The sequence below is a fragment of the Caretta caretta genome, chromosome 14 (genome assembly GCF_965140235.1).
Source record: "Caretta caretta isolate rCarCar2 chromosome 14, rCarCar1.hap1, whole genome shotgun sequence".
NCBI classification, from domain to species: domain Eukaryota; kingdom Metazoa; phylum Chordata; order Testudines; family Cheloniidae; genus Caretta; species Caretta caretta.
This window is the reverse complement of record NC_134219.1, coordinates 36,992,232-37,017,277: the sequence shown is the minus strand read 5'-3', so window position 1 is coordinate 37,017,277 and position 25,046 is coordinate 36,992,232. Positions and strand designations below refer to the sequence as shown.

General features: G+C 48.3%; 1 protein-coding gene across 1 annotated transcript in view; it reads right to left on the bottom strand.

Moving 5' to 3' along the window:
- Window positions 1-4,462: 4,462 nt before the first annotated feature.
- LOC125621822 (olfactory receptor 11A1) overlaps window positions 4,463-25,046 on the bottom strand; it is a 109,862-nt gene continuing 89,278 nt past the window's right edge. The window contains 2 exon segments of the mRNA XM_048819165.2: window positions 4,463-6,051; window positions 8,457-8,615. Coding sequence (XP_048675122.2) covers window positions 5,065-6,027 — 963 coding nt within the window. The 5' untranslated portion in view covers window positions 6,028-6,051; window positions 8,457-8,615 and the 3' untranslated portion in view covers window positions 4,463-5,064.

Here is a 25,046-nt window from a genome sequence, read left to right as displayed (position 1 = left end):
TGAGCATTACCTGTGTCAATGGAGTGGTATGCCCGTTCAGTCAGTCCTGGGGTGGCTGAGAACGTCGGCGCATAGCTAGTGCACAGCTCCTGGATCTGCTGTCACTGCATACACCCAAGGGTTATGGAGAGGTTCACCTCTTCCACACCACCACCACATTTCCCTTAGTAGTAGACACCTTCAGGCCACTCAGCGTCATCTTCTCCCTGGGCTCTATACTGACAAACCTTTAATTCTCTGGAATAAAAGGGCTTTAGAGAATTAATATGGTACACCAAGTAGGCTTTCAGTTGGAGGTGGGGAATGCAATGAGATAATTAACAGCTCCCAGGCGCTCCTGGACCATGAATGGCCCTTCCCACAACTCTTCCATTTTATGGGCCTGGAGCACCTTTAAAACCATGACCTGGTCTCCTACTTTGAAGGAACGCTCTCTGGCATGTTTATCATACCAGGCTTTTTGCTCTTTTTGAGCATCCTTTAGGTTTTCTTTTGCAAGGGCTAACGAAGTTCGGAGAGTGTTTTGTAGGTTGGTTACAAAGTCCAGAATGTTTGTTCCTGGAGAAGGTGTAAACCCCTCCCATTGCTGCTTTACCAACTGTAATGGCCCCTTAACCTCATGGCCATATACAAGTTCAAATGGTGAAAACCCTAAACTGGGATGTGGTACAGCTCTGTGGACAAAGAGCAACTGCTGCAACACTAGGTCCCAATCATTGGAGTACTCATTTATGAATTTACGTATCATGGCCCCCAAAGTCCCATTAAATTTCTCCACCAGGCCATTTGTTTGATGATGGTAAGGGGTGGCAACCAAGTCATTCACCCCATCAGCTTCCCAAAGGCTTTCCATAGTTCCTCCGAGGAAATTAGTTCCTGCATCTGTGAGGATGTCAGAGGGCCAACCCACCCTAGCAAAAATGTCTGCTCGTGCCTGGCACACACTTTTAGCCCTGGTGTTGCTTAGAGCTACTGCTTCCAGCCATCGGGTGGCAAAATCCATGAAAGTCAGTATGTACTGCTTTCCTCTGGGTGTCTTTTTCAGAAAAGGACCCAGAATATCCACAGCTACTAGCTGAAATGGAACTTCAATGATGGGGAGTGGCTGGAGAGGGGCTTTGACCTGGTTTTGGGGTTTTCCCACTCTTTGGCATACTTCACAAGACCGGACATAGGTAGAAACATCCTTGCCCATTCCCTCCCAGTGGAATGACCTCCCCAACCAGTCTTTGGTTCTGTTCACCCCAGCATGGCCACTCGGGTGATCATGGGCTAAGCTCAAGAGCTTGACCCAGTACTTAGTTGGAACTACCAACTGTCTCTGAGGATGCCAATCTTCCTGCTGTCCACCAGAAAGAGTTTCCTTGTATAAAAGTCCTCTTTCTACAACAAACCTGGATCGATTAGAAGAGCTGAGAGGTGGTGGGTTGCTCCGTGCCGCCGTCCAAGCTCTCTGGAGGCTTTCATCTGCTTCCTGTTCGGTCTGGAACTGTTCCCTTGATGCTGGAGACATCAGTTCCTCATTGGATTGTGGACCTAGGCTTGGTCCCTCTGGAAGCAGTTTAGGGGATGGGGCTGTTTCTGTTGACTGTGAACCGCTCTCCACTGGTGCACTATGTTGGGGTTCAGGCTCTGGCTGACCCTCTGGTGGGTTATCGGCTGCTGCCGGTTCAGGTTTGGTGGGGCCCTCTGGTGTTGGGGTTGCAAGTACTGGATTCAGTGCTGGCAATGGGTCTGGTGCTGGTTGTTCCACCGGTTCCGGTTCTGGGACTGGCTCTGTCTGGGTCTCTGGGACTGGATCCACTACTGCTGTTGCAGTCATTGGCCTGGGGTCCGGGTCCATCACCTCTGACCAGGTCCTGATAGAAGTTTTCGGAACAGAGCTAGGCGTGACGGCTTGTTTAGCCTGGCTGCGGGTGTTAGGATATAGATATTCAGGCCTGTCTGCAAAGGCCTGTACCTGTATTCTTATCACTTGGCTGGTTAGAGGTATAAAAGAAAGAATCAAAATCACTGTCTGCCAGTGTAAGTTCTTTCTCTTACTGTGACAGTCTGAGGCCCTGTTCTTAGGCTAAGGCCTTTGGCTAAGCGACAGAGGCAGCCATAAACTGGGAAGCGACCGGTCACATCCTCACATTCCAAACTAGTCACATTGAAAGAAGGTGCTATTGGGCTGTTAGGAATACAATCCTGTCCTGATAGTGCCTATCACCTCCAGAGAAAGAGAAATGCCTAGAAGATGTAAAAGGAAATTTAGGTTGATAGTTTTCTGTCTGGTAAGAACTTACTTATCAATAGACACAGCTGGGAAACTCTTATGTCTTTATAGATGTAGTTGTGAAATCCGCATTTCTGTATTGTTTTGTCATTATAGTTCCCACTTTGCTATTGTTTATTGGCATGGTCTCTGTCTGGTTCTGTGATTGTTCCTGTCTGCTGTATAATTAATTTTGCTGGGTGTAAACTAATTAAGGTGGTGGGATATAATTGGTTAGCTAATCATGTTACAATATGTTAAGATTGGTTAGTTAAATTTCAGTAGAATAATTGGTTAAGATATAGCTAAGAATATTACTATATAAATTAGGGGCAAACAGGAAGTAAGTTGGGATTCGAAAATAAGGAAAAAGGAACTTGGATTTAAGCTTGCTGGAAGTTCACCCCAATAAACATCGAATTGTTTGCACCTTCGGACTTCGGGTATTGTTGCTCTCTGTTCATGCGAGAAGGACCAGGGAAGTGGGAGAGGATAAGTGAAGTGAAGGAATAAGCTCTCTAACAGTGAGTGACCATTCCCACCCTCTTGGCTAGCTTCACATGATTGGCCAAGTCTTCCCCCAACAGCATGGGGATGGGATAATCATCATAGACTGCAAAAGTCCACATTCCTGACCAGCCCTTGTACTGGACAGGCAACTTGGCTGTAGGCATATTGAAAGAGTTGGACCTGAAGGGTTGAATCGTCACTTGGATCTCTGGGTTGATTAAACTGGGGTCCACTAAGGAAGCCTGAATAGCTGACACTTGTGCTCCGGTGTCCCTCCATGCGGTGACCTTCTTCCTGCCCACACTCAAAGTTTCCCTCTGCTCCAAAGGTATCTGGGAGGTATCTGGGCCTGAGGACCTCTGGGGTGATTCCGGTGCAATGAACTGTAATCTGTTGGGGTTCTTGGGGCAGTTGCCCTTCACATGCCCCGGCTAGTTACATTTAAAACATCGTCCAGCTGACGGATCACTGGGGCGAGGTGGGTTGCTGGAGAACGGTGTGGCGGGATGATAAAGTGTCTGGAGGGTTCCTTGGGGGATAGGTGGGGCCTTGGGCTGCCCCCGGTAGTAGGGTGTGGTCTGAGATTGTCCCTTCTGGTCTCCGCTCCAACTGCGACCAGTTTTTTTCTTTTCTGCCACCTCCACCCATTTGGCTCCAATCTCCCCCGCCTTGATTACAGTTGTGGGCTTCCCATCTAGGATGTATCTTTCTATTTCCTCAGGAACACCCTCTAAGAACTGCTCCATTTGCATTAGGAAGGGCAAATCTTCTGGAGCTTTAACACTTGCTCCCAATACCCAGGCATCCCAATGTTTCACAATGTGGTCGGCATGTCGGGTAAATGACACGTCTGGTTTCCACCTTAGGGCTCTGAACCGCTGGTGGGAATGCTCGGGTGTTAGCCCCATTCTGACTCTCACCTTGGTTTTAAACAGTTCATATTTGTTCATGTGTTCCTTAGGCATTTCAGCCGCCACCTCAGCTAAGGGTCCACTGAGCTGCAGCTTCAGCTCTACCATGTATTGGTCTGTAGAGATGCTGTATCCAAGGTAGGCCCTTTCGAAGTTTTCTAAGAAGGCCTCGGTATCATCGCCTGCCTTGTAGGTGGGGAACTTCCTGGGATGTGAAGCGGTACCTGGGGAAGGATTGCTATTCTGCTGAGCCTTTTACTTCTCCATCTCCAGTGCATGCTTCCTCTCTTTTTCCTTTTCTTCCATTTCTTTTTCCCTTGCCTCCATAGCTCTCCTGTGGGTAGCTCCCTTTCCTCCTCAGCATGCTTCCATTCTTTTTTCTTTGTCTCCACAGCTCTCCTGTGGGCAGCCTCCTGGGCTTTTTCCTTTTCCTCCATTTCTTTTTCCTTTGCCTCCATAGCTCTCCTGTGGGCAGCCTCTTTGACTGTTTCTGTTTTGGGCTCTGTCATGTTTGCCTCTCTGTTTTTAACTAACTTTACACCCGAGAGTTAGAAATAAAACAAACAAAAAACTTGGCTTGTAAAATTTTGCTGTACTGTAACCGGATACAGCTTAGGTTAAAACTTCCCCAAGATACAAACTATTTTACCTTTTGCCCTTGGACTTTATTGCTGCCACCACCAAGCACCTAATACATATATAACAGGGAAAGAGCCCGCTTGGAAACATCTTTCCCCCCCCCCCCCACCAAATCCTCCCAAACCCTACATCCCCTTTCCTGGGGAAGGCTTGATAAAAATCCTCACCAATTTGCATAGGTGAACACAGACCCAATGGTCTCACCCTTACAACATGTTGCCACCTAGACCATTTTGTGTCTTTTTGTAACTTAAGGTTTTGCCTAGAGGGATTCTTACAGCAGCCAAAGTGGAAGGGCAAGAAAGGCTATAATACTGTTCCTGGTGAAATGTCCAGAGGTCTCTGCTGGGGCCTGGTTGTTTGCATCCGGCCTCTGTGAGCACAGTAAAGGTGGTTGGTTTGCAGAGGGCTATGCTGGCAATAAGCACAATTTAAGAGGTGGCAGATTTCCCAGGTTTATGTCCCCACATATGCTGCACCAGGAGTTAGTATTTTTATTCTCCAAACATTTATTTTGACAAAAATGGCTTTTTTACAGATATAAAAATCGGTTAAAATTTTGTCTCCACTCTGCCTAGTACCCAGTTAAAAACTCCATGATGGAAACATAGTTTTGCCTCAGTGGTCTTTCTACTAAAATGGACAACACTGAGTGCTTAGATTTTAACTGGGACTTTTCAACTTAATTTTAATGGGGGATGATTGCTGAAATAACCCAGGCAGCTTTCAAAACCTCAGGCTATGTTATTATCTCAGAGTCTCTGCATGTTTTTTGTGAAAGCCACATTTACTGACTGCTTTGCTCAAGGCTTCCTTGACCTCTCTGTTTCTCAGGCTGTAGATGATCGGGTTTAACAGGGGAGTCAGGACCGTGTAGCAAAGAGAGAGCACTTTGTTCAGGTCTCTCAGTGTATCATGTTTCGGTAGCAGGTACACAATCATTAGGGTTCCATAGAAAATTGTCACCACAATGAGGTGAGAGGAGCAGGTGGAAAAGGCCTTTTGCCTCCCGGTGGTGGAAGGGATTCTCAGGATGGTGGCGATGATGCACTTGTAGGACGTCAGGGTTAGTAGGAATGGAGGCCGGGTGAATACACAGGCTAGTATGAAATCCCCCAATATGACCAGGTGGGTGTCACTTCAGGAGAGCTCTATCAGTGGAATGGGATCATAATAGAAATAGTCAATTTCATTTGGGCCACAGAATATTAACTGTGATAGGAATAAGACAAAAATGGTAAGAGCCAAAAAACCATTTAACCAGGAGCCAGCAGCCAAATGGAGGCAAAACCTGGTATTCATAAGAGTTGAATAGTGCAGGGGTTTACATATCGCTAAATACCGATCATAAGACATCGCTGCTAGGAGACAGAATTCCGTACCTGCCAGAGACCCAGAGAAATACAGTTGTGTGATGGAGCCACTGACTGAGATGGTTCTGTCCCCAGTCAGGAGACTGGCCAGCATCTGGAACAGGATGGTTGTGGTGTAGCAGGTCTCCAGGCAGGACAAATTCCCCAGGAAGAAGTACATGGGGGTGTGAAGGTGCTGATGAGCCACAATGAGCACCACGATGAGGGTGTTCCCGGACATGGTTGCCATGTAGATCACTAGGAATATCAGGAAGAGAAGAATTTGTAGGTCAGGGAGCTCCCTGAATCCCAGGAGTAAGAATTCTGTGATGGTCGTTTGCTTTCTCCAGTCTGCCATGGGTTGAGTCTAGGAACAATAAACCTGTGTGATTGAATCAGAAGGGCATGGAGTTAAAAGTTAATCAAACCTTGTGAGTTAATTCCATAAATATTCAGAAACTCCCCTTCCTCTCCTGGTTAAAGGCTGAAATGTTAAGACTAAATGTAGATTTCAGAGCAAAGTGCCAGGAGTGGAAACAGGGTGGAAACAGGTCATTATTCCTTTTGCGGGGGGAGGGATAGTCCAGTGGTTTGAACATTGACCTGCTAAACCGTGGGTTGTGAGTTCAATCCTTGAGGGGGCCATTTAGGGATCTGGGGCAAAAATTTAAAGAAAAGTAGATGATTTAGTTGGGGATTGGTACTGCTTTGAGCAGGGGGTTGGGCTAGATGACCTCTTGAGATCTCTTCAACCCTGGTATTCTATGAGTCTCAGTCTGAGGACAGAACTTCACTCTGATGGGGAAGAGGGTGGTCTACATGGATACCAATGACTGCTATAACAGCCCGTTTCTCTGGTAGCCAATTACTGATAGAGAAATGATCTGTTCTGTCATATCAAATCCCATCTAGTGACATACCAGAGCTTAACAATGACACTTAAATGCTGTATTTCACTTCTGACAATGGCCAGAATCATGCCATGCCTTAGGAGTCAAAATCAATAAATACATCAACTGAAATCTTGTAATGAGATCTCCAATGCAGTCTAGTGTCCTTAGGCACCAATCTTGTGTTATAATTAATGGAAATAAATCTAACAATATATCCTGGTATATTCAGCCTTTCAGTTCCCTGTAGGAAAAGGAACAATTTTCACCCCCTCACAAGAGATCAGTTTCGCATGATTTATGAAGTGAAGTAAATTCTCCCTTAGTTCCTGTGGTGGTGATGGTGATGTGGTGAGGGACTGGCAATGCCTTTTCTGTTTCCTGACATGAGCTATGTAGCAGTAAAAAAATACAGCTCTTTGGAGGGTGCATCTTAGGAAGGGGTAAAACCAGGCTGATGTGCAACCCTAACTGGGGAGTGACCTTCCACATCCATAGTGAATGTGGGATGATAATACAGGAGCAAGAAAGGCACTGGGGTGGTGGGGGTGGGGGAGATGCTGTCCCTGAACTCAGAGTCTAGAATCTGACATGTGTGGCATGTCACAATCTGGCATGTGTGATCCGGGTTAGTAAGACTCTATCACCACTCGCCACCCCATTGAAAAGTCATGGAAGACCAGAGACATTCCAGAAGACTGGAAAAGGGAAAACATAGTGCCCATCTTTAAAAAGGGAAATAAGGACAACCCGGAGAATTACAGACCTGTCAGCTTAACTTTTGTACCTGGAAAGGTAATGGAGCAAATAATTAAGCAATCAATTTGCAAACACCTAGAAGACTGCCTAGGAAGGAGTACTGCAGAAAGAGATCTGGGGGTCATAGTGGATCACAAGCTAAATATGAGTCAAACAGTGTAAGACTGTTGCAAAAAAAGCAAACATAATTCTGTGATATATTAGCAGGAGTGTTGTAAGCAAGACACGAGAAATAATTCTTCCGCTCTACTCCATGCTGATTAGGCCTCAAATGGAGTATTGTGTCAGGTTCTGGGTGCCACATTTCAGGAAAGATGTGAACAAACTGGAGCAAGTCCAAAGAAGAGCAAGAAAAATGATTAACAGTCTAGAAAGCATGAACTATGAGGGAAGATTGAAAAAATTGGGTTTGTTTGGTCTGGAGAAGAGAAGACTGAGAGGGGACATAAGAGTTTTCAAGTACATAAAAGGTTGCTAGAAGGAGGAGGAAGAAAAATTGTTCTTCTTAACCTCTGAGGATAGGACAAGAAGCAATGGGCTTAAATTGCAGCAAGGGCGGTTTAGGTTGGACATTAGGAAAAACTTCCTAACTGTCAGGGTGGTTAAGCACTGGAATAAATTGCCTAGGGCGGTTGTGGAATCTCCATCATTGGAGATTTTTAAGAGCAGGTTGGACAAGCACCTGTCAGGGATGGTGTACATAATACTTAGTCCTGCCTTGAGTGCAGGGGAATGGACTAGATGACCTCTTGAGGTCCCTTCCAGTTCTGTGATTCTATGATTGGGGCTCACACTGAGCTGGATCCTCAGCTGGTGTAAATCAAAGTAGCTTCATTTGTGTCAGTGGCGCAGATCCTCCACTGAGGACCTGACACAAGACATGGATCTCATGCTCCATCTCTGTGAAATTTTGCTATGAATGCTGACTGGCACTGCAGTGGGAAAGTGAGGTTAAAACTGTTAATATTCACCTGTAGGAGAGCTCTGTGTTGCTCAAAAGTTTCTCTCGTTCACCACCAGAAGTTGGTCCAATAAAAGATATTAACTCACCCGCCTTGACCCTCTAATATTCACAAATCACATTCATGCCCCTGTTTGGAAGGTGGCATAGAAATGCAGTCAGGAAGATGGTGCTCACCTGAAACCACAGGACAGCCCAAGCTTGAAGTGATGAGCTCTTGTTTCTCAGGGTTCAGTGGCCAGGACTCAGGATCCTCAGCTGAGGTTCTTGTCACTCCTCTTTCTGCAGAAACTTGGAGATGGTAGAATGGGGAACTTCTGTTTTCCCTGCCCCTTACTCCAAGAACAAGGGGGACATAACAAAATTTAAAGGTGGGCAACTTAAAATCTAGCAAATGAAATTCTTGTTAACCCACTGTGTAAGTAAACTGTGGCACTCACTGTGATGCTGGCAGACCAAGTGCTAGCTCATGCCAAGGTCCCCCCTGTCTCAGTAGGACACTAACATACACAGCTGGAATCAGTCTGGCTCCCTTCTAGGTTAATATTGATAAAATGGGTACTAGAATTATATGGAAGTGTTTAATGTTTGACTCTGAATGCTTGTCAGTTGCTGCCTGCATTAATCTCCCCTGCAATGTCTGTTCCATATCGTAATTTAACATTTGAGTGGTTGTAGTGAGCTTCAGTGAGTATGCATCACCACACAGGAGAGGGACGATCATGAGTGTGAAGAGTTGCTCTTCCACAGACATTAAGCCTCTCCTGAAAAAGGAGACCCATCAGTACCAGATAGGGTGACCAGATGGCACGTGTGAAAAATCAGGACGGGGATGTGGGGTGGGGAGGGGTAACAGACACTTATATAAGACAAAGCCCCAAATAATGGGACTGTCCCTATAACATCGGGACATCTGGTCACCCTATTACCGGGTGGGCTATGGGTGGATATTGCAACTGGAAACTCCTGACAACTAGATTGAGAAACCATCAACAAAAGGACTAGAGACTCTTATTGTTCTGCTCTCCTCCCGATGAAAATGAGTCATGCAAATGGATTGAGTTTGCAACTCAGAGCAGATGGCAGGAGGGGGATAAAAGCCTCAAACAAAAGGAACTAGGGATCTCTGTGCTGCTTGCACACTTGGGGCAGGGTGTTTCTAGGCATTAGCAAGAGATCCCCAGCTGCTTAGCCTGGGATAGCCCTAAAGGTCAAATACAGCTTGCTGCTGAGAGAAGCCTGTATCACCTTTTGAAACCTAAGACTGTGACTCATTCATGGGTCTGTTTTCTTGCTTTAACCTTGTAAATAACTCTCATTTCCTTTTCCTATTTAATAAATCTTCCTATACAGTAGATCACTATAGGATTGGCTACAAGCATCGTCTTTGGTGTGAGACCTAAAGTGCAAATGACCTGGGGGAAGTCCGGAGTAACCTGAATATTGCTGTGATTCTTGGCGTAAGGGGTCGTGTACCACAGATACGCTCACCTGGGTGGCAGGACAGACCAGCGCAGCCAAGGGGACTGTAGGGGACTCTGTCAAGGCTGTTAAAGTGCCTGAGGAGTTTGCACTCGGTGCAGTTGGTTGGTGAAATCTAAGTTTAGAACTGACAAGCAATGAGGGGGTTTGTGCCCTGGGTTGTAACTGTCTGCCCTGAGTTTGGCACTCACACGCTTGCATCCCCATTGGGAGCATCACACTCATTGCCACAGGAAGTCATTGATATGAAGGACTTAACTAGATTCCAGAAGAGATTGGATGTTCCTGACAGCCATATAAATATCCAGAGTTATCCTAATTAATGGCAACAATAGAGATTGGCTTAACCCCCAAAACATGAGGTTTAATATCCATTCCACAACTATTCTAGACCAACATGACACATGTGAGGGGAGATTATCCCAGAACTGCTATTGCAGTGTTCTTACATTTGAAACATCTAGTACTGCCCGCTCTTGGAGAAGGATACTGGGCAGGATGGCCCTTGGGTCTGATCTAATCTGGCAATTCCTACGTTCTCCTAAACGTACAGAGAAGATACAGAGAAGCCCAAAATTCCAGTTAGTTCAGGAAGCTACTTCTTTGATATTTCAGCTTCTGACAGGCTGTTCCATGAAAAAAGATGACCTGGCGCAGATAACACTTTTTTGGTGAAAATTGATACAAAGAAATCATTTGAGAGGAGGTTGTCAAACTGTCTATAGGATTGGGACATTAATTCTAATAGGAGATTAGGACACCCAATTCCTAGGTGGCTTTAAAAATCTCAACCATAGCACCTAAGCAATGTTCATATCTTGTTTATTCCCTGGGTTCAGTGGACTCGTGGATTCTCTTGCAACCTGCCTGACTCAGATATAGTGAAGCAGTTTTTATTTACTTTTAACTAAAACCATTTATTCTTCACATACCCTCTCATCCTCCTAATTAAGTTCTTACACTTTATCCACCTAACATGCCATTTTAATGTTCCTGTCTATCAGCTTCACTTAGTTTTAGGGTGACCAGATGTCCCGATTTTATAGGGACAGTCCCAATTTTGGGGGCTTTTTCCTCATATAGGCACCTATTACCCCCAACCCCGTCCTGATTTTTACACTTGCTATCTGGTCACCCTATTTAGTTTTGATTTCCATTATTCTATTCCAGGCTTCACCCTAGTTATCCTGAGCCAGATCCTTAGCTGAGGACCTTTCACAAAACACATATCTCAATTTCCCCATTGTTAAATGGTGCTATTAACATTGACTGGCACTGCTGTGGGACGGTGAGGCTAAAACTGCTAATATTCACAGAGACAAGGTGAGTGAGGTAATATATTTTATTGGACCAACTTCTGTTGGAGAGAGAAACAGATAAGCTTATGAGAGCTAGAGAGCTTGTCTCTCTCTCCAACAGAAGTTGATCCAGTAAAAGATATCACCTCACCCACCTTGTCTCTCTAATATTCTGGGACCAACAAGGCTACAACAACATTGCAAACAATATTCACACAGCACATTCGTGCCCCTGTTTGGAAGATGGTATAGAAACACAATCAGGAAGAGGGTGCTCACCGGTGAAGGATTCATGCAGGGTTCATGCACTTGGCAACATTCAGGGCACACCCTGAGTGTTGTGTAGGAGCAGTGCACACACGGCTCCTCTCAAGGGCATGAACCTTGGAAACTTGCCCCGATGACATGAACCGTGGGAAGCCTCCCAGGACTGGGCTCAAGGCCCGAGAGCGAGGAATGCGGTAGATAGAAATTGGTAAATAAAAATATTAAACAAAGCCAGTGTATTCCTTTTATCTGTTGGAGTATGTAATGCGCAGGAGGGGGGAGAGAATAAAAGAGAGGGTGGAAAGCTGACAAGGCAGACCAGCCTGCTTGCTTGCTTAAAGCTTGTTCTGTCTTGCATTTGGACCGCAACACACCTGTAACCACAGGACAGCTCAAGCTTCGAGTGATGACTTCTTATTTCTCAGGGTTTGGCAGCCAGGACTCGGTTTCCACCACTGAACTACTTGGGTCTCATCATTCAGTAGAAACTGGATCTGCTCAGCAAAGACACCTGAATCTACCTGAATGGACGAGCAGCTGCTGCGATCTGTCTTAGAACATGCTCTTCCCCCTCCATTTACACAGTGCAGAGCCCTCATATTTGTATCCTCCTCCATGGAAGGCTGTGTCTCCCTTGATTCCACCTCTGAAGAGGTTGAGTTTGGGGAATTAGTGCTGTGTTTTCTGTGCAAACAGTACAAACAACTGTCCTGATGCAACCAACCTCCCACTCCCAGAGGAATCGCCTTTCTGCTACTAGCTGTATGAGGTCATTGCTCTGCATGGCTGAAATGTAATGCAGCAACCCTGGAGTACAGGGCCACGCAGAGACTGAAACTACTCAGCAATCTATACTCATGTCAATTGTCCCATTGCCTTCAGTGGAACAATTGCACAAGAAACAATGGCTAAGATGACTCAGGCCTGCCAGATTGGGTGCTGAAGCCACACAGTTTAACAGACACACAGGAAACTGAATGCAAAGTAAATTTAATCCATAGTTTGCAAATGAAAGATTTGGATGGAAGAATCTCTCTCCCATTCACACCCCCAATGGACATATTTCTCCCAAGGAACTTTGATGTTATCAGTAATTACTAATGTTTGTTTATTTAACAATATTCTCACCCTTCTGCTGAGCGGTAGCAGAATTCAGGTCTTGCAGATTGATTTCCCATTGGAAAACCAGTGATGTGGAGTCTGGGTAATTTCTCAGAGTAACTTGTTTGTTTTTACACTATATACACCAGTCCTGGAACAGAGGTGACCACAGACAACATGCTGGAATCCTCCTTTTAGGGATCTCAGCCCACACATCAGAGGCAGGACTAGCAAGCAAGGACTTTCCCCCACACAATACTTTCAGCCCAGGACGCTTAGTCCTGGTTTACACTACAAGTTTAGGTCGAATTTAGCAGCATTAGATTGATTTAACCCTGCACATCAAAGCCATTTTTGTCAACTTAATGGGCTCTTAAAATGAATTTCTGTACTCCTCCCCGACGAGTGGATTAACGCTGAAATAGACATTGCAGAGTCGAATTTGGGGTAGTGTGGACGCAATTAGCTTCCAGAAGCTATCCCAGAGTACTCCATTGTGACCGCTCTGGACAGCACTCTCAACTCTGATGCACTGGCCAGGTAGACAGGAAAAGCTCCACAAACTTTTGAATTTCATTTCCTGTTTGGCCACTGTGGCAAGCTGATCAGCACAGGTAACCATGCAGATCTTATCAGCAGAGGTGACCATGGAATCCCAGAATCGCAAAAGAGCTCCAGCATGGACCGAACGGGAGGTACTGAATCTTATCGCTGTATGGGGAGATGAATCCATGCTATCAGAACTCAGTTCAAAAAGACAAAATGCCAAATATTTGCAAAAATCTCCAAGGGCATGAAGGACAGAGGCTATAACAGGAACCCGTAGCAGTGCCGCATGAAACTTAAGGAGCTCAGGCAAGCCTACCAAAAAACCACAGAGGCAAACGGCCGATTGGGGTCAGAGCCTCAGACATGCTGCTTCTATGTTGAGCTTCATGCAATTCTAAGGGATGCCCCTGCAACTATCTCACACCTGTACGTGGACTCCTGCAAGGGAGTCTCACGCAACAGGGATGAGGATTTGGGGAATGAGGAAGATGATAGCGCACACCAGGCAAGCACAGAAACCATTCTCACCGACAGCCAGGAACTGTTTATCACCCTGGAGCCAATACCCTCCCAACCTGGGCTCCCAGACCTTGAAGATGGAGAAGGCACCTCTGGTGAGTGTACCTTTGTAAATATAATACACAGTTTAAAAGCAAGTATGTTTAATGATTAATTTGCCCTGAAGACTTGGGATGCATTCGCGGCCACTACAGCTACTGGAAAAGTCTGTTAACGTGTCTGGGGATGGAGTGGAAATCCTCCAGGGACGTCTCAATGAAGCTCTCCTGAAGGTACTCCCAAAGTCTTTGCAAAAGGTTTCTGGGGAGGGCAGCCTTATTGCGTCCTCGATGGTAGGACACTTTACCACACCAGGCCAGTAGCACGTAGTTTGGAATCATTGTATAAGAAAGCATGGCAGCGTGTGGTCCCAGTGTTTGCTGGCATTCAAGAAACATCCATTCTTTATCTCTCCTTGTTATCCTCAGGAGAGTGATATCATTCATGGTCACCTGGTTGAAATAAGAGAATTGTATTAAGGGGACATTCAGAGGTGTCCATTCCTGCTGGGCTGTTTCCCTGTGGCTGAACAGAAATCTTCCCTGCTGTTAGCCATGCGGTGGGGGGAGGGGTGAAGCCATCACCCCAGAGAATTGTGGGGGGGGGGTTAGTTGGGTTTGTGCTGCACGTTAACCCAAACACATCAGTCCCTCCTTTTAAATGACCAATGTGTCTTTTTCAATTTTACTCTCCCTTTTTTTCCTCCCACAGCTGCAAATGTTTCAACGCTGCCACTAGCATCTCCCTCCCAGAGGCTAGCGCAGGTGAGAAGGCGAAAAAAACGCACTTGATGAAATGTTCTCTGAGTTCATGCAGGCCTCCTCCACTGAAAGAGCCCAGCAGAATGTGTGGAGGTAGACAATGTCAGAGTCCAGGAAAGCACAAAATGAACGCGAGGACAGGAGGGACACACAAGAGGATAGATGGCGGGAGCAACAGGAGAGGTGGCGTCAGCGTGATGAGAGCAGGCAGGAGGCAATGCTGAGGCTACTGGAGGATCAAACTGATATGCTCCGGTGTATGTTTGAGGTGCAGGAAAGAAACAGACCGCCACTGAAGCCCCTGTGTAATCAACCGCCCTCTTCCCCAAGTTCCATAGCCTCCTCACCCAGACGCCCAAAAACGCGGGGGGGAGGCCCCCCTCCGGGCACCCAACCACTCCAACCCAGAGGACTGCCCAAGCAACAGAAGGCTGGCATTCAATAAGTTTTGAAGTGCAGTGTGGCCTTGTCCTTCCCTTCTCCCCCACCCCTCCTGGGCTACCTTGGCAGTTATCCCCCTATTTGTGTGATGAATTAATAAAGAATGCATGAATTTGAAACAACGACTTTATTGCCTCTGCAAGCAGTGATCCAAGTGGGGAGGGGAGGACGATTGGCTAACAGGGAAGTAGAGTGAACCAAGGGGGCGGATTTTCATCAAGGAGAAACAAACAGAACTGTCACACCGTAGCCTGGTCAGCCATGAAACTGGTTTTCAAAGCTTCTCTGATGCACAGCACGCCCTGCTGTGCTATTCTAATCACCCTGGTGTCTGGCTGCGTAATCAGCTGCCAGGCGCTTTGCCTCAGCCTCCCACCCAGCCATAAACATCTCCCCCTTACTCTCACAGATATTGCGGAACACACAGCAGGCAGTGATAACAATGGGAATACTGGTTTCACTGAGATCTAATCGAGTCAGTAAACTGCGCTAGCGTGCTTTTAAACATTCAAATGCACATTCTACCACCATTCTGCACTTGCTCAGCCTATAGTTGAACAGCTTCTGACTACTGTCTAGGGTGCCTATGTACCGCTTCATGAGCCATGGCATTAAGGAGTAGGCTGGGTCCCCAAGGATAACTATAGGCATTTCAACATCCCCAACGGTTATTTTCTGCTCTGGGAATAAAGTCCCTTGCTGAAGCTGTTCATACAGACCAGAGTTCCCGAAGATGCGAGCGTCATGTACCTTTCCCGGCCATCCCACATTGATGTTGGTGAAACGTCCCTTGTGATCCACCAGTGCTTGCAGCACCACTGAAAAGTACTCTTTGCTGTTTATGTACTGGCTGCCTTTGTGCACCAGTGCCAAGACAGGGATATGGGTTCCATCTATCGCCCCACTACAGTTAGGAAATCCCATTGCAGCAAAGCCATCCACTATGACCAGCACATTTCCCAGAGTCACTACCCTTGATAGCAGCAGCTCAGTGATTGCATTGGCTATTTGGATCACAGCAGCCCCCACAGTAGATTTGCCCACTCCAAATTTGTTCCTGACTGACCGGTAGCTGTCTGGCATTGCAAGCTTCCAGAGGGCTATCGCCACTCACTTCTCAACTGTGAGGGCTGCTCTCATCTTGGTATTCTGGCGCTTCAGGGCAGGGGTAAGCAAGTCACAAAGTTCCATGTAAGTGTTCTTATTCATGCGAAAGTTTCATAGCCACTGGGAATCATCCCAGACCTGCAACACTATGTGGTCCCACCAATCTGTGCTTGTTTCCCAGGCCCAGAATCGACGTTCCATGGCATGAGCCTGCCACATTGCCACCAGGATGGTCAAATTGCCAGGGCCCGTACTTTGAGAGAAGTCTGTGTCCATGTCCTCATCACTCTCGTCACCACGCTCCCGTCGCCTCCTCGCCTGCTTTTGCAGGTTCTGGTTCTGCATATACTACCTGATAATGCGCGAGGTGTTTACAATGCTCATAACTGCCGTGGTGGTCTGAGCAGGCTCAATGCTTGCCATGGTGTGGCGTCTGCAGGAGAGCACAGTTGCAGGGGAAGTGGTGGTTGGATGTCCAGTTTTGCAGACCTACGGCATCGTCTGCACGCTTGCCGAGGAATGGCGAGACAAGAGCAGCTGAGCAGAGTTGCAGCGGAAGTGGTCATATAGAGGACCTGTGAGACCACCAGGAGAGCAGAGTGGCAGCAGAAATGGTCATTTGATGACGACGGTTTGCAGTCCTACTACACTGTCTGCTGAAAGCAGTATGGCGCCCGCATGGAAAAAAGGCGTGAAATGATTGTCTGCCATTGCTTTCACGGAGGGAGGGGGACTGATGACATATACCCAAAACCACCCGCGACATTGTTTTTGCCCCATCAGGCATTGGGAGCTCAACCTAGAATTCCAATGGGAGGCAGAGACTGCAGGAACTGTGGGATAGCTACCCACAGTGCAACGCTCCGAAAATTGACGCTAACCTCGGTACTGTGGACACACTCCACCGACTTAATGCACTTAGTGGGGACACACAATCAACTGTATAAAATCGCTTTCTAAAAAATCGACTTCTATAAATTCAACCTAATTTTGTAGTGCAGACATACCCTAAGGGTGAAAGCTGGGTCATCACCAGTGAGTGGGAGCTGGGCAAGGCAGGGTACTTCTCTGTATGATCTCTCTTACAAATGTAGTTGTGATTCTGTCTAATGGTGTTTGTGGGGGGGATTGTACCTTATCAACCCCTTTGATTCAGGGGTGGGTGGGGGCAAGGTGTGACTGCACCTCTCTGCGTCTACATTGGTTTTACTACCCTTCCGGTAGTCAGTACTGTGTGGCTTAATAGCCAAAGTCCATATAACTCCACTTGCCCTAGTGGGATAGCATGGCTAGTGGCCAGAGTCCGTAGAATATGCTCCTAGAGCAGGGTGACCCAAGGTCAGAGTTCCTCTAAATTCTCTTTCCCCTGTGGGATAGCACGGCCTGGTGGCCGGAGTCACAGAGTACGCTCCTAAGGCAGTGTGGCCCAATGGCCTGAGTCCATATATCCCTTTTAGGGTAAGAAAGGGGTCAGGGAACTATGTCGTCATTAGGGAAGGGGGGCTGTGACCCCCGGTGGGGGAACCCAGGCCCACCCGTCCTCACCGGGCTCTGACCCAGGGCCCTGCCAGTTGCAGGGTGATCCGCCACGGGGTCAGCAGGGAATCCTACCGCAACACACTGACCTCGCTGTGGTGGGAGGTACCACTCCCTTACCTTCCCTGGGTCACTCCCCACCAGTTCTCCAACAATAGCCGTCCCTGTGGCGTCAGGGTCTCCAGGTTCCTCAGCACCCGACACTCCCTAGGGTTCCAATAGCTGTAAGCCTCTGTTCCCGGTTCCCGACTCCTCAGCTCTCCCCTGTAAGGGTGTAGCTGCTCCTGGGCTGGAACCTCCACTGGGCATCCTTCCTCCTTGGCCACCCACCCTGACTGAACAGCCCTGCAGGCTTTTATACTTGACCTCCAGTTGGAGCATGCCCAGCAGAGCCTAGCCTTCCTCTGCTAGGAGTGACAGGTTAACCCTCTCAGACCCTGTGCGGGGCCGGTCCACCCTGTCACACACCCTCCCCTTTAGAACGGTGGTTGGAGTTTCCCCCACCTCGTCCCCCTCCCTGCCCTTCCTCTTCTCCCACCCTGGAAAAAAATCCGTGTTTCCGTGGGCCTTACCTGACCTATGCAGCACTTGAAAGGAATAGGGCTGGAGGCACAAATACCATCGCATAATTTGATCATTTGTCTCTTTCATGCTGTTGATCCAGCGAAGGGGGGCATGATCAGTCACTAAGAAGAAGTGGTTTCCCAATAAGTAGTACCGCATTGTGTCGACTGCCCACTTAACCACGAGGGCCTCCCGTTCTATGGTGGCGTAGTGCGTTTCGCGTGGGAAGAGCTTCCGGATGAGGTACAAAACAGGGTGGTCTTCCCCCTCTATCTCTTGTGACAAGACAGCTCCTATGCCTACTCCGGATGCATCCATCTGGAAAATGAAGGGCTTCATAAAGTCAGGTTGGGTCAACACAGACTCCTAGGTCAGTTGTTCTCGGAGTGCGAGAAAAGCGTCCTCACATTCCTTCATCCATTGGACCTTCTGGGGCTGTGTTTTCTTCGTTAGGTCCATCAAGGGGGTGGCCAGTGTCGAGAAATTAGGGACAAACTGCCGATAATACCCCGCCAATCCTAAGAACTGCCATACCTGTTTTTTGGATTTAGGGGTAGGGTAGTCTCTCAAAGCCCGTACCTTATCCACCATAGGGTGTAATTTCCCTTGCTCTACCGTATAGCCTAAATAAGTCACCTCCCACTGTCCTAAATGGCAATTAGCCGGATTTGCCGTGAGACCCGCAACGCCCAGGGCTTGTAGTATATTGGTTAGGTGCCGAATATGGTCTTCCCAGCTGGAGCTATAAATGACAATGCTATCAATGTATGCTGCAGCGTATAAACTGTGGGGGCTCAGTACCTGGTTTACAAGCCCTTGGAATGTAGCCGCAGCACCATGTAACCCGAAGGGCATTACTGTAAATTGAAAAAGGACAAACGGCATGGGAAAGGCTGACTTCACTCGTGAGGTAGGTGTCAGGGGGATCTGCCAATACCCCTTGGTTAAATCCAGGGTGGAGATAAATTCTGCATGGCCTAGTCTCTCCAGTAACTCATCCATCCGTGGCATAGGGTAGGCATCAAAGCGAGACATGGCGTTCACTTTGTGAAAGTCGATTCAAAACCTCACTGAGCCATTTGGCTTGGGGACCAACACTATGGGACTCCTCCACTCACTCTTCGATTCTTCCACTACCCCAAAGGTTAACATTTGACTCCAACTCCTTCCACACAGTCTCCCACATTTTCTTAGGGAGTAGGCGGTGGTTCTCTCTCACCTTTTGGCCGGGGATAGTGGCAATGTGGTGGCTGATCACCGTTGTTCTTCTTGGTTGAGCGGACAAGACTGTGGGGAAAGCTGCTACTATCTGCCACACCTGTTCTTGCTGGGTATGGTTGAGTTCTCAGCTAATGGCTACCGTGCTTGACTTCTCGTACTCACCGGTTAATGGCCCAAGTTCATGTTCTGCAGGGTAGGGGGCAATCATAAAACCCTCGCGGTCCTTCCACACCTTCAGCAGGTTTATGTGGTATACTCGGGTGTCCCTTTGTCGCCTGGACAGCTGAATCTCGTAATCAACAGGCCCTACCCACCGGACCACCTTGAATGGCCCCTGCCACTTGGCTAATAGTTTAGACTCAGAGGAGGGCAGTAACAGCAGAACGCGGTCCCCCAGCTCGAAGTTCCTCATCTTCGTCCCCCAATTATACTGGACCTCCTGGTTGCACTGTGCCTGTAACAGGTTCTCCAGGGCCAGAGTGCCTAGTTCCCAAAGCCGGTCCCTCAAATGGAGGATATACTGGACTGAACTTTTGACCCAGGTCTCTTGCTCCTCCCAGGTTTCTTTCAAGAGGTCTAAAATCCCCCGGGGTTGTCTCCCGTAGAGGAGCTCAAATAGGGAGAACCCTGTGGAAGCTTGAGGCACCTTGCCTATGGCGAAGAGGAATGCTGGTAGGAACTTGTCCCACTGATGGGGGTCATCCCCCATGAATTTCTGTAGCATCTCTTTCAGGGTTCCATCAAAGCATTCCACCAACCCGTCCGTCTGGGGACGGTAGATGGAGGTCTTGAGGGCACGGATGTTCAATAGTTGGCAGAGTTCTGCCATCAATTTGGAGGTTACATTAGTCCTCTGGTCGGTCAATATCTCTCGTGGCAACCCCATGAGGGAAAATATCTGCAATAGTTCATTGGTGATGATGGGGGCCATGGCTGTTCATAATGGTACGGACTCAGGATACCAGGTCGCATAGTCTACTACGACCAAGATGTATCTATGGCCTGTGCTACTTCTCTCCAGGGACCCCACCAGGCCAAGGTCAATCTGCTTGAACGGAGTGCCAGTCACAGGCAAGGGTACTAGGGGGGCCCTCGGTACCCCCTTCGGGCCAGCCTTCTGGCACTCGGGGCAAGAGGCACAGTAATCCCGGACCTCCTGGTGTATGCCTGGCCAGAAAAACCATTGGGCTACTCTTAGGAAGGTCTTTTTGCACCCCAAATTCCCCGTCCAGGGGACAGCGTAGGCAAGGCAGAGTAGTCCTCTTTGGAACCTCCGCAGGACCAGCAATAGGCGCACCTCAGCTCGTATCTCTGGCTCCTGGGTCACCCAATAAAGCAGGTCCTTGTGGATCTCAAAATGGGGGCCTTGGGGCAGATACTGCTGAGGATGGACCTCTCCATCCCAGCTGGACGCCTGGTCCCAGACTCGACTAAGACTGGGGTCCCCTCTCTGTTCCTCCAGGAAATCTCCATCAATATCTAGCCCCCTCGTCTCTTCCACCGTTGAACGGTCGGTTAGGGCCTGACTCCCTTCTGTTACTTTGGGACCTCTCGACGTCCCCTCCAAGGGGTCCTGTGGCCCGGGTTGGCCTAACAAGCCCTGCCTCCCATAGCGGGTTCTGTACCTCTTCTTGGGCTGCCCGCTCCACCCCCATATAAGGTCGGTGAAACTCGGCCAGTCATGTCCCAATACCACAGGATACACTAATCGAGGAGCCACCCCCACTAAGCAACACACCTCCTGTTGGGCAGCCTCCAGTCGTACCCAGGTGCCAAAGACTTCATGTCCCCATATATACATTGTAACTGGATCGGTGCCCCGGTGGGATGGGAGTACTCTACCAGTCCCATGTGGATGATGGTCTGGCTGCATCCCGAGTCCACCAGTGCTAAGGTCAGGGTTCCTTCCACTCGCACCGGGATCACAATCTTCGGTATCCCCTCCTTCCGGGCTTGTCGGTCCACCATCAGGACCTCTCCATAATTAAAGTCCATGTAGGGGCACTCTCTCCTGAAGTGCCCCATTTGTCCACACTGGTAGTATCTATCCCAATTCCCCTCCATGGGTAGGGTGCCTTGCGGTAGGCTTGATTCACCTGATGGTTCCTCTTGGCCACGGGACAGGCGCGCCCCTGAGGGTTGTGGGAGACCTCGTCTGTCAGGTGGGGAAATGGGGGCTTTTTCCGCCAGTCTTATGCACCGCTCCTTCTGGGAGTCAGTCTCCACCTCCTGAGGTCATCGACTTAAGACCCACTCGCTCCTCCGGCTCCGCAGCCATGTAGTCTTCGGCAAGGGACGTGGCCTCCGCGAGGATCTTCGGCCGGTGTCACTGCACCTGCTCCTTCCCCCCGGTGGGCAGGATCCAGAGGACCTGCTCCAGCACCACAGCCTCAGCCACCTGGCAACTGCTGCGGTGTTCAGGCTCTAGCCACCTCCAACAGAGGTCGCGGACCTTCTGGGCTACTGCCCGCGGTCAAGCTCCTGGCGGATATTTCTCTCGACATAACCTCTGCCGGTACATCTCTGAATTGATACCCATCTGGTCTAGGATAGCAGCCTTAACCTCCTCATATTGCAGTGCCTCCTGAGGGTCGAGACTATGGTAGACGGCCTATGCTGGTCCCATTAAATACGGGGCTAGAATAGTGGCCCAATGCTCAGGGGGCCACTGAGTGGCCATCGCTACCCATTCAAAAGTTACTAAGAAGGCCTCGTGGTTGTTCCCAGGCCCCATCTTTGTCAGCCGCACTGGTAGGCCCCCAAAGCCCTCCCCTGGCCCTCCTCCGTCTGAGGGGATGGGGGGACGGGCTGCCGTCTTCAACAAGGTCGCCACCTGTTGAAAGAGTCAATCTTGACTCACTTGCTGCTGAGCGGCCAACTCCCAAACCAGCTCTTGTTGCTTTGCTGCCTGCAGTTGCTGCTGGGTAGCTAGTTGCTGTAACAGCTGCGTCTGCTGTTGCTGCTGTTGTACGGCCTGTTGCTTCTGGTTTTCCAGCAGCCATTTTAAGAGCTTGTCGGTCTCCATTCTGTACATGTGGGTCCTTCTAACAGGTCCGGGCAATTGCCTGCATTCTCCACCACTTGTGGGGGGGAGTTGTACCTCATCAACCCCTTTGATCTGGGGGGGTGACATGTGACCCCCACCTCTCTGCGTCTACGTTGGTTTTACTACCCTTCTGGTAGTCAGTACTGTGTGGCCTAATAGCCAAAGTCCCTATAACTCCACTTCACCTGGTGGGATAGCACAGACTAGCGGCTGGAGTCCAAAGAGTGTGCTCCTAGAGCAGGGTGGCCCCATGGCCAGAGTTCCTCTAAATTCTCTTCCCCCTGTGGGATAGCACGGCCGGAGTCCATAGAGTCCATAGAGTACGCTCCTAAGGCAGTGTGGCCAGAGTCCATATATCCCCTTTAGAGTAAGAAAGGGATCGGGAAACTATGCCGTCGAAAGCGGGGGGGGGGGCTCCGACCCAGGGCCCTGCCAGTTGCAGGGTGATCTGCCACGGGGTCAGCAGGGAATCCTACCACAACACGTTGACCTCGCTGTGGTGGGAGGTACCACTCCCTTACCTTCCCTGGGTCCCTCCCCACCAGTTCTCCAACAATAGCCGTCCCTGTGGCGTCAGGGTCTCCAGGTTCCTCAGCACCCGACACTCCCTAGGGTTCCAATAGCTGTAAGCCTCTGTTACAGGTTCCCGACCTCTCAGCTCTCCCCTGTCAGGGTTGTAGCTGCTCCTGGGCTGGAACCTCCACTGGGCATCCTTCCTCCTTGGCCGCCCACCCTGACTGAACAGCCCTGCAGGCTTTTGTACTTGACTTCCGGTTGGAGCACGCCCAGCAGAGCCTCAGGAGCATGGCTTCCTCTGCTAGGAGCGAAGGGTTAACCCTCTCAGTCCCGGTGTGGGGCTGGTCCGCCCCGTCACAGTGTTGCACCATGAACTAACTTCACATATTTTCCATGCAACAGCCCTCTGGGCTGTACCCGAATAGCTATTGCAATAGCTTCTCTATAGTTCCAGTGTGGTTCCTGAGATGTGCCCTGTGGGTTGCCTGACCATTCTGTGTGTTGGATTCTCATTTCTGAGAGATTCCTGCCTCTCCCAAAGGAACAGAAAATAAATTATGGGAAAATGGGAAAGGAAATGTCCAGCCTTCTCAGTCTACTGGGGTGATGCACAGTGCCCCCTTTTTGATGAAACCCTGTTTTAAAGTAAACTTCTTAGGTTTTCTGATCTTTGCTTTAGCTAATGTTCATCCCAAGCGTCACTGAGGAGTTCTTCAAACCTGTACTTGCAAAAGTGCTAGAGAGATTGTAGAGATGACAGTTTGGAAAGGATTTTCCATAAATGTGTCCTTTTTATATTCAGCTCTTTTTGAGCCCCTGCCTAGTTACAGAATGGAACCTGGACATTTGGAGGCTGCCTAACTAGTCTCCCCTATCCCTGGTCTTACTGACTCAAGAGATATGGAGCGGGACAATGTATTCGAACTCACGTCCTAATCGAAATATTTGAGGTGGTGAAAAGCAGCACTAAGTACAGAGTCACTGCACAAGGGTTGTTCGAAGGTAACTAACCTGTGGGCATGTATTGGTTATTAATAAGCTGCAAAGCATCACCATTTGGAATGTCAGGGATTGGATATTTACATAGATAATGTTCAGAGTTATCCTAATTAATGACAACCAACATTCTGGAAAAGATACTAAACCTCATGCTTCAGGGCTTGAGCCAATCTCTAAGTATTAGAGATCCAGGTGAGAGCTATATGGGGGGCAGATTATCCCACCTCTGCCTCCCGTGGCATTCTTACACCTTCCGCTTAAACATCTGGGTCTGGCCACAGTCATGATATTGGACTAGATGGACCATGTGTCTGATCCAGTCTGGCAATTCCTGTTTTCCTATGGAAACAGAATAGGTGAAACTGGGGTCATCCTGCTCAAACCACAGACCAGTATCTGAGTTCTGGACTACTTGAATTAGACACTAGCAGAAGAGGGCACATTTGACAGGATCTAATTCCATCCACTAGACAGCAACGCCCCCGCCCCACACACAGAGTTGCTTAAGTTATTTTGATATTGTCTATAGATCCATTACGTTTCTGCATCATACAATTATCCACACACCTGCCTTCCAGAAGCTGGTATACAAGCACAAAGTTCTTTTATTTTTTATTTTATTTTTTACCAAAGTTTTCTCATATGAACCCAAATAAAATAGTTTCTTTCAGCCTTTGGGCAACAAACCACTTTTATTTATTTATTTATTTTATTATTGGCTTGATTGCAAAATTGATTGGGAAAACAATATTCTCAACCCCTTTTAGGCTTTGTTCATTTTAATGGTGATGGTTTTGAACTTTGTAATAAGGGTCCCACTTTAACCTACCTCCCAGCTGACTAATTTTCTGTCTGCAAAGCTTTTTTTTGTAAACATTTTCCAATGTGACTTATTAATTCCTTATAAAATGAAGGAAAAATCCCATGGGAGAAAATACTTCACATAACGAAACTCTAGGTTAAATTTTTCAGAGACACCTGTCCAAGGTGGTGGCCTGTTATAATGTACTGCCCTTATAATAATTAATAATAAGCCTATATCTGCTGCCATCTAGTGGGCATTTCAGAAAATAGCTGCCTGTTTCTCCTGCTTAGAATATGCTGCCCTCTAGTGGACATCTTGCAGCATCACTGACTTTTCCACATAACTTTATCCTGTTCTGAAATCTATTGGTCAATATTCCTGACCCTGCCGCATTTCTTCCAGTCTGCTGCCCCTCGTGTTGATTATGCAGCATGAAAGTCTATTGCTCTGTTCTTACCCTCTTCTCTCTTCTAGAGTTAGCTCCAGTGGATACTGTTAGCTGCCTCTTTCCATCCT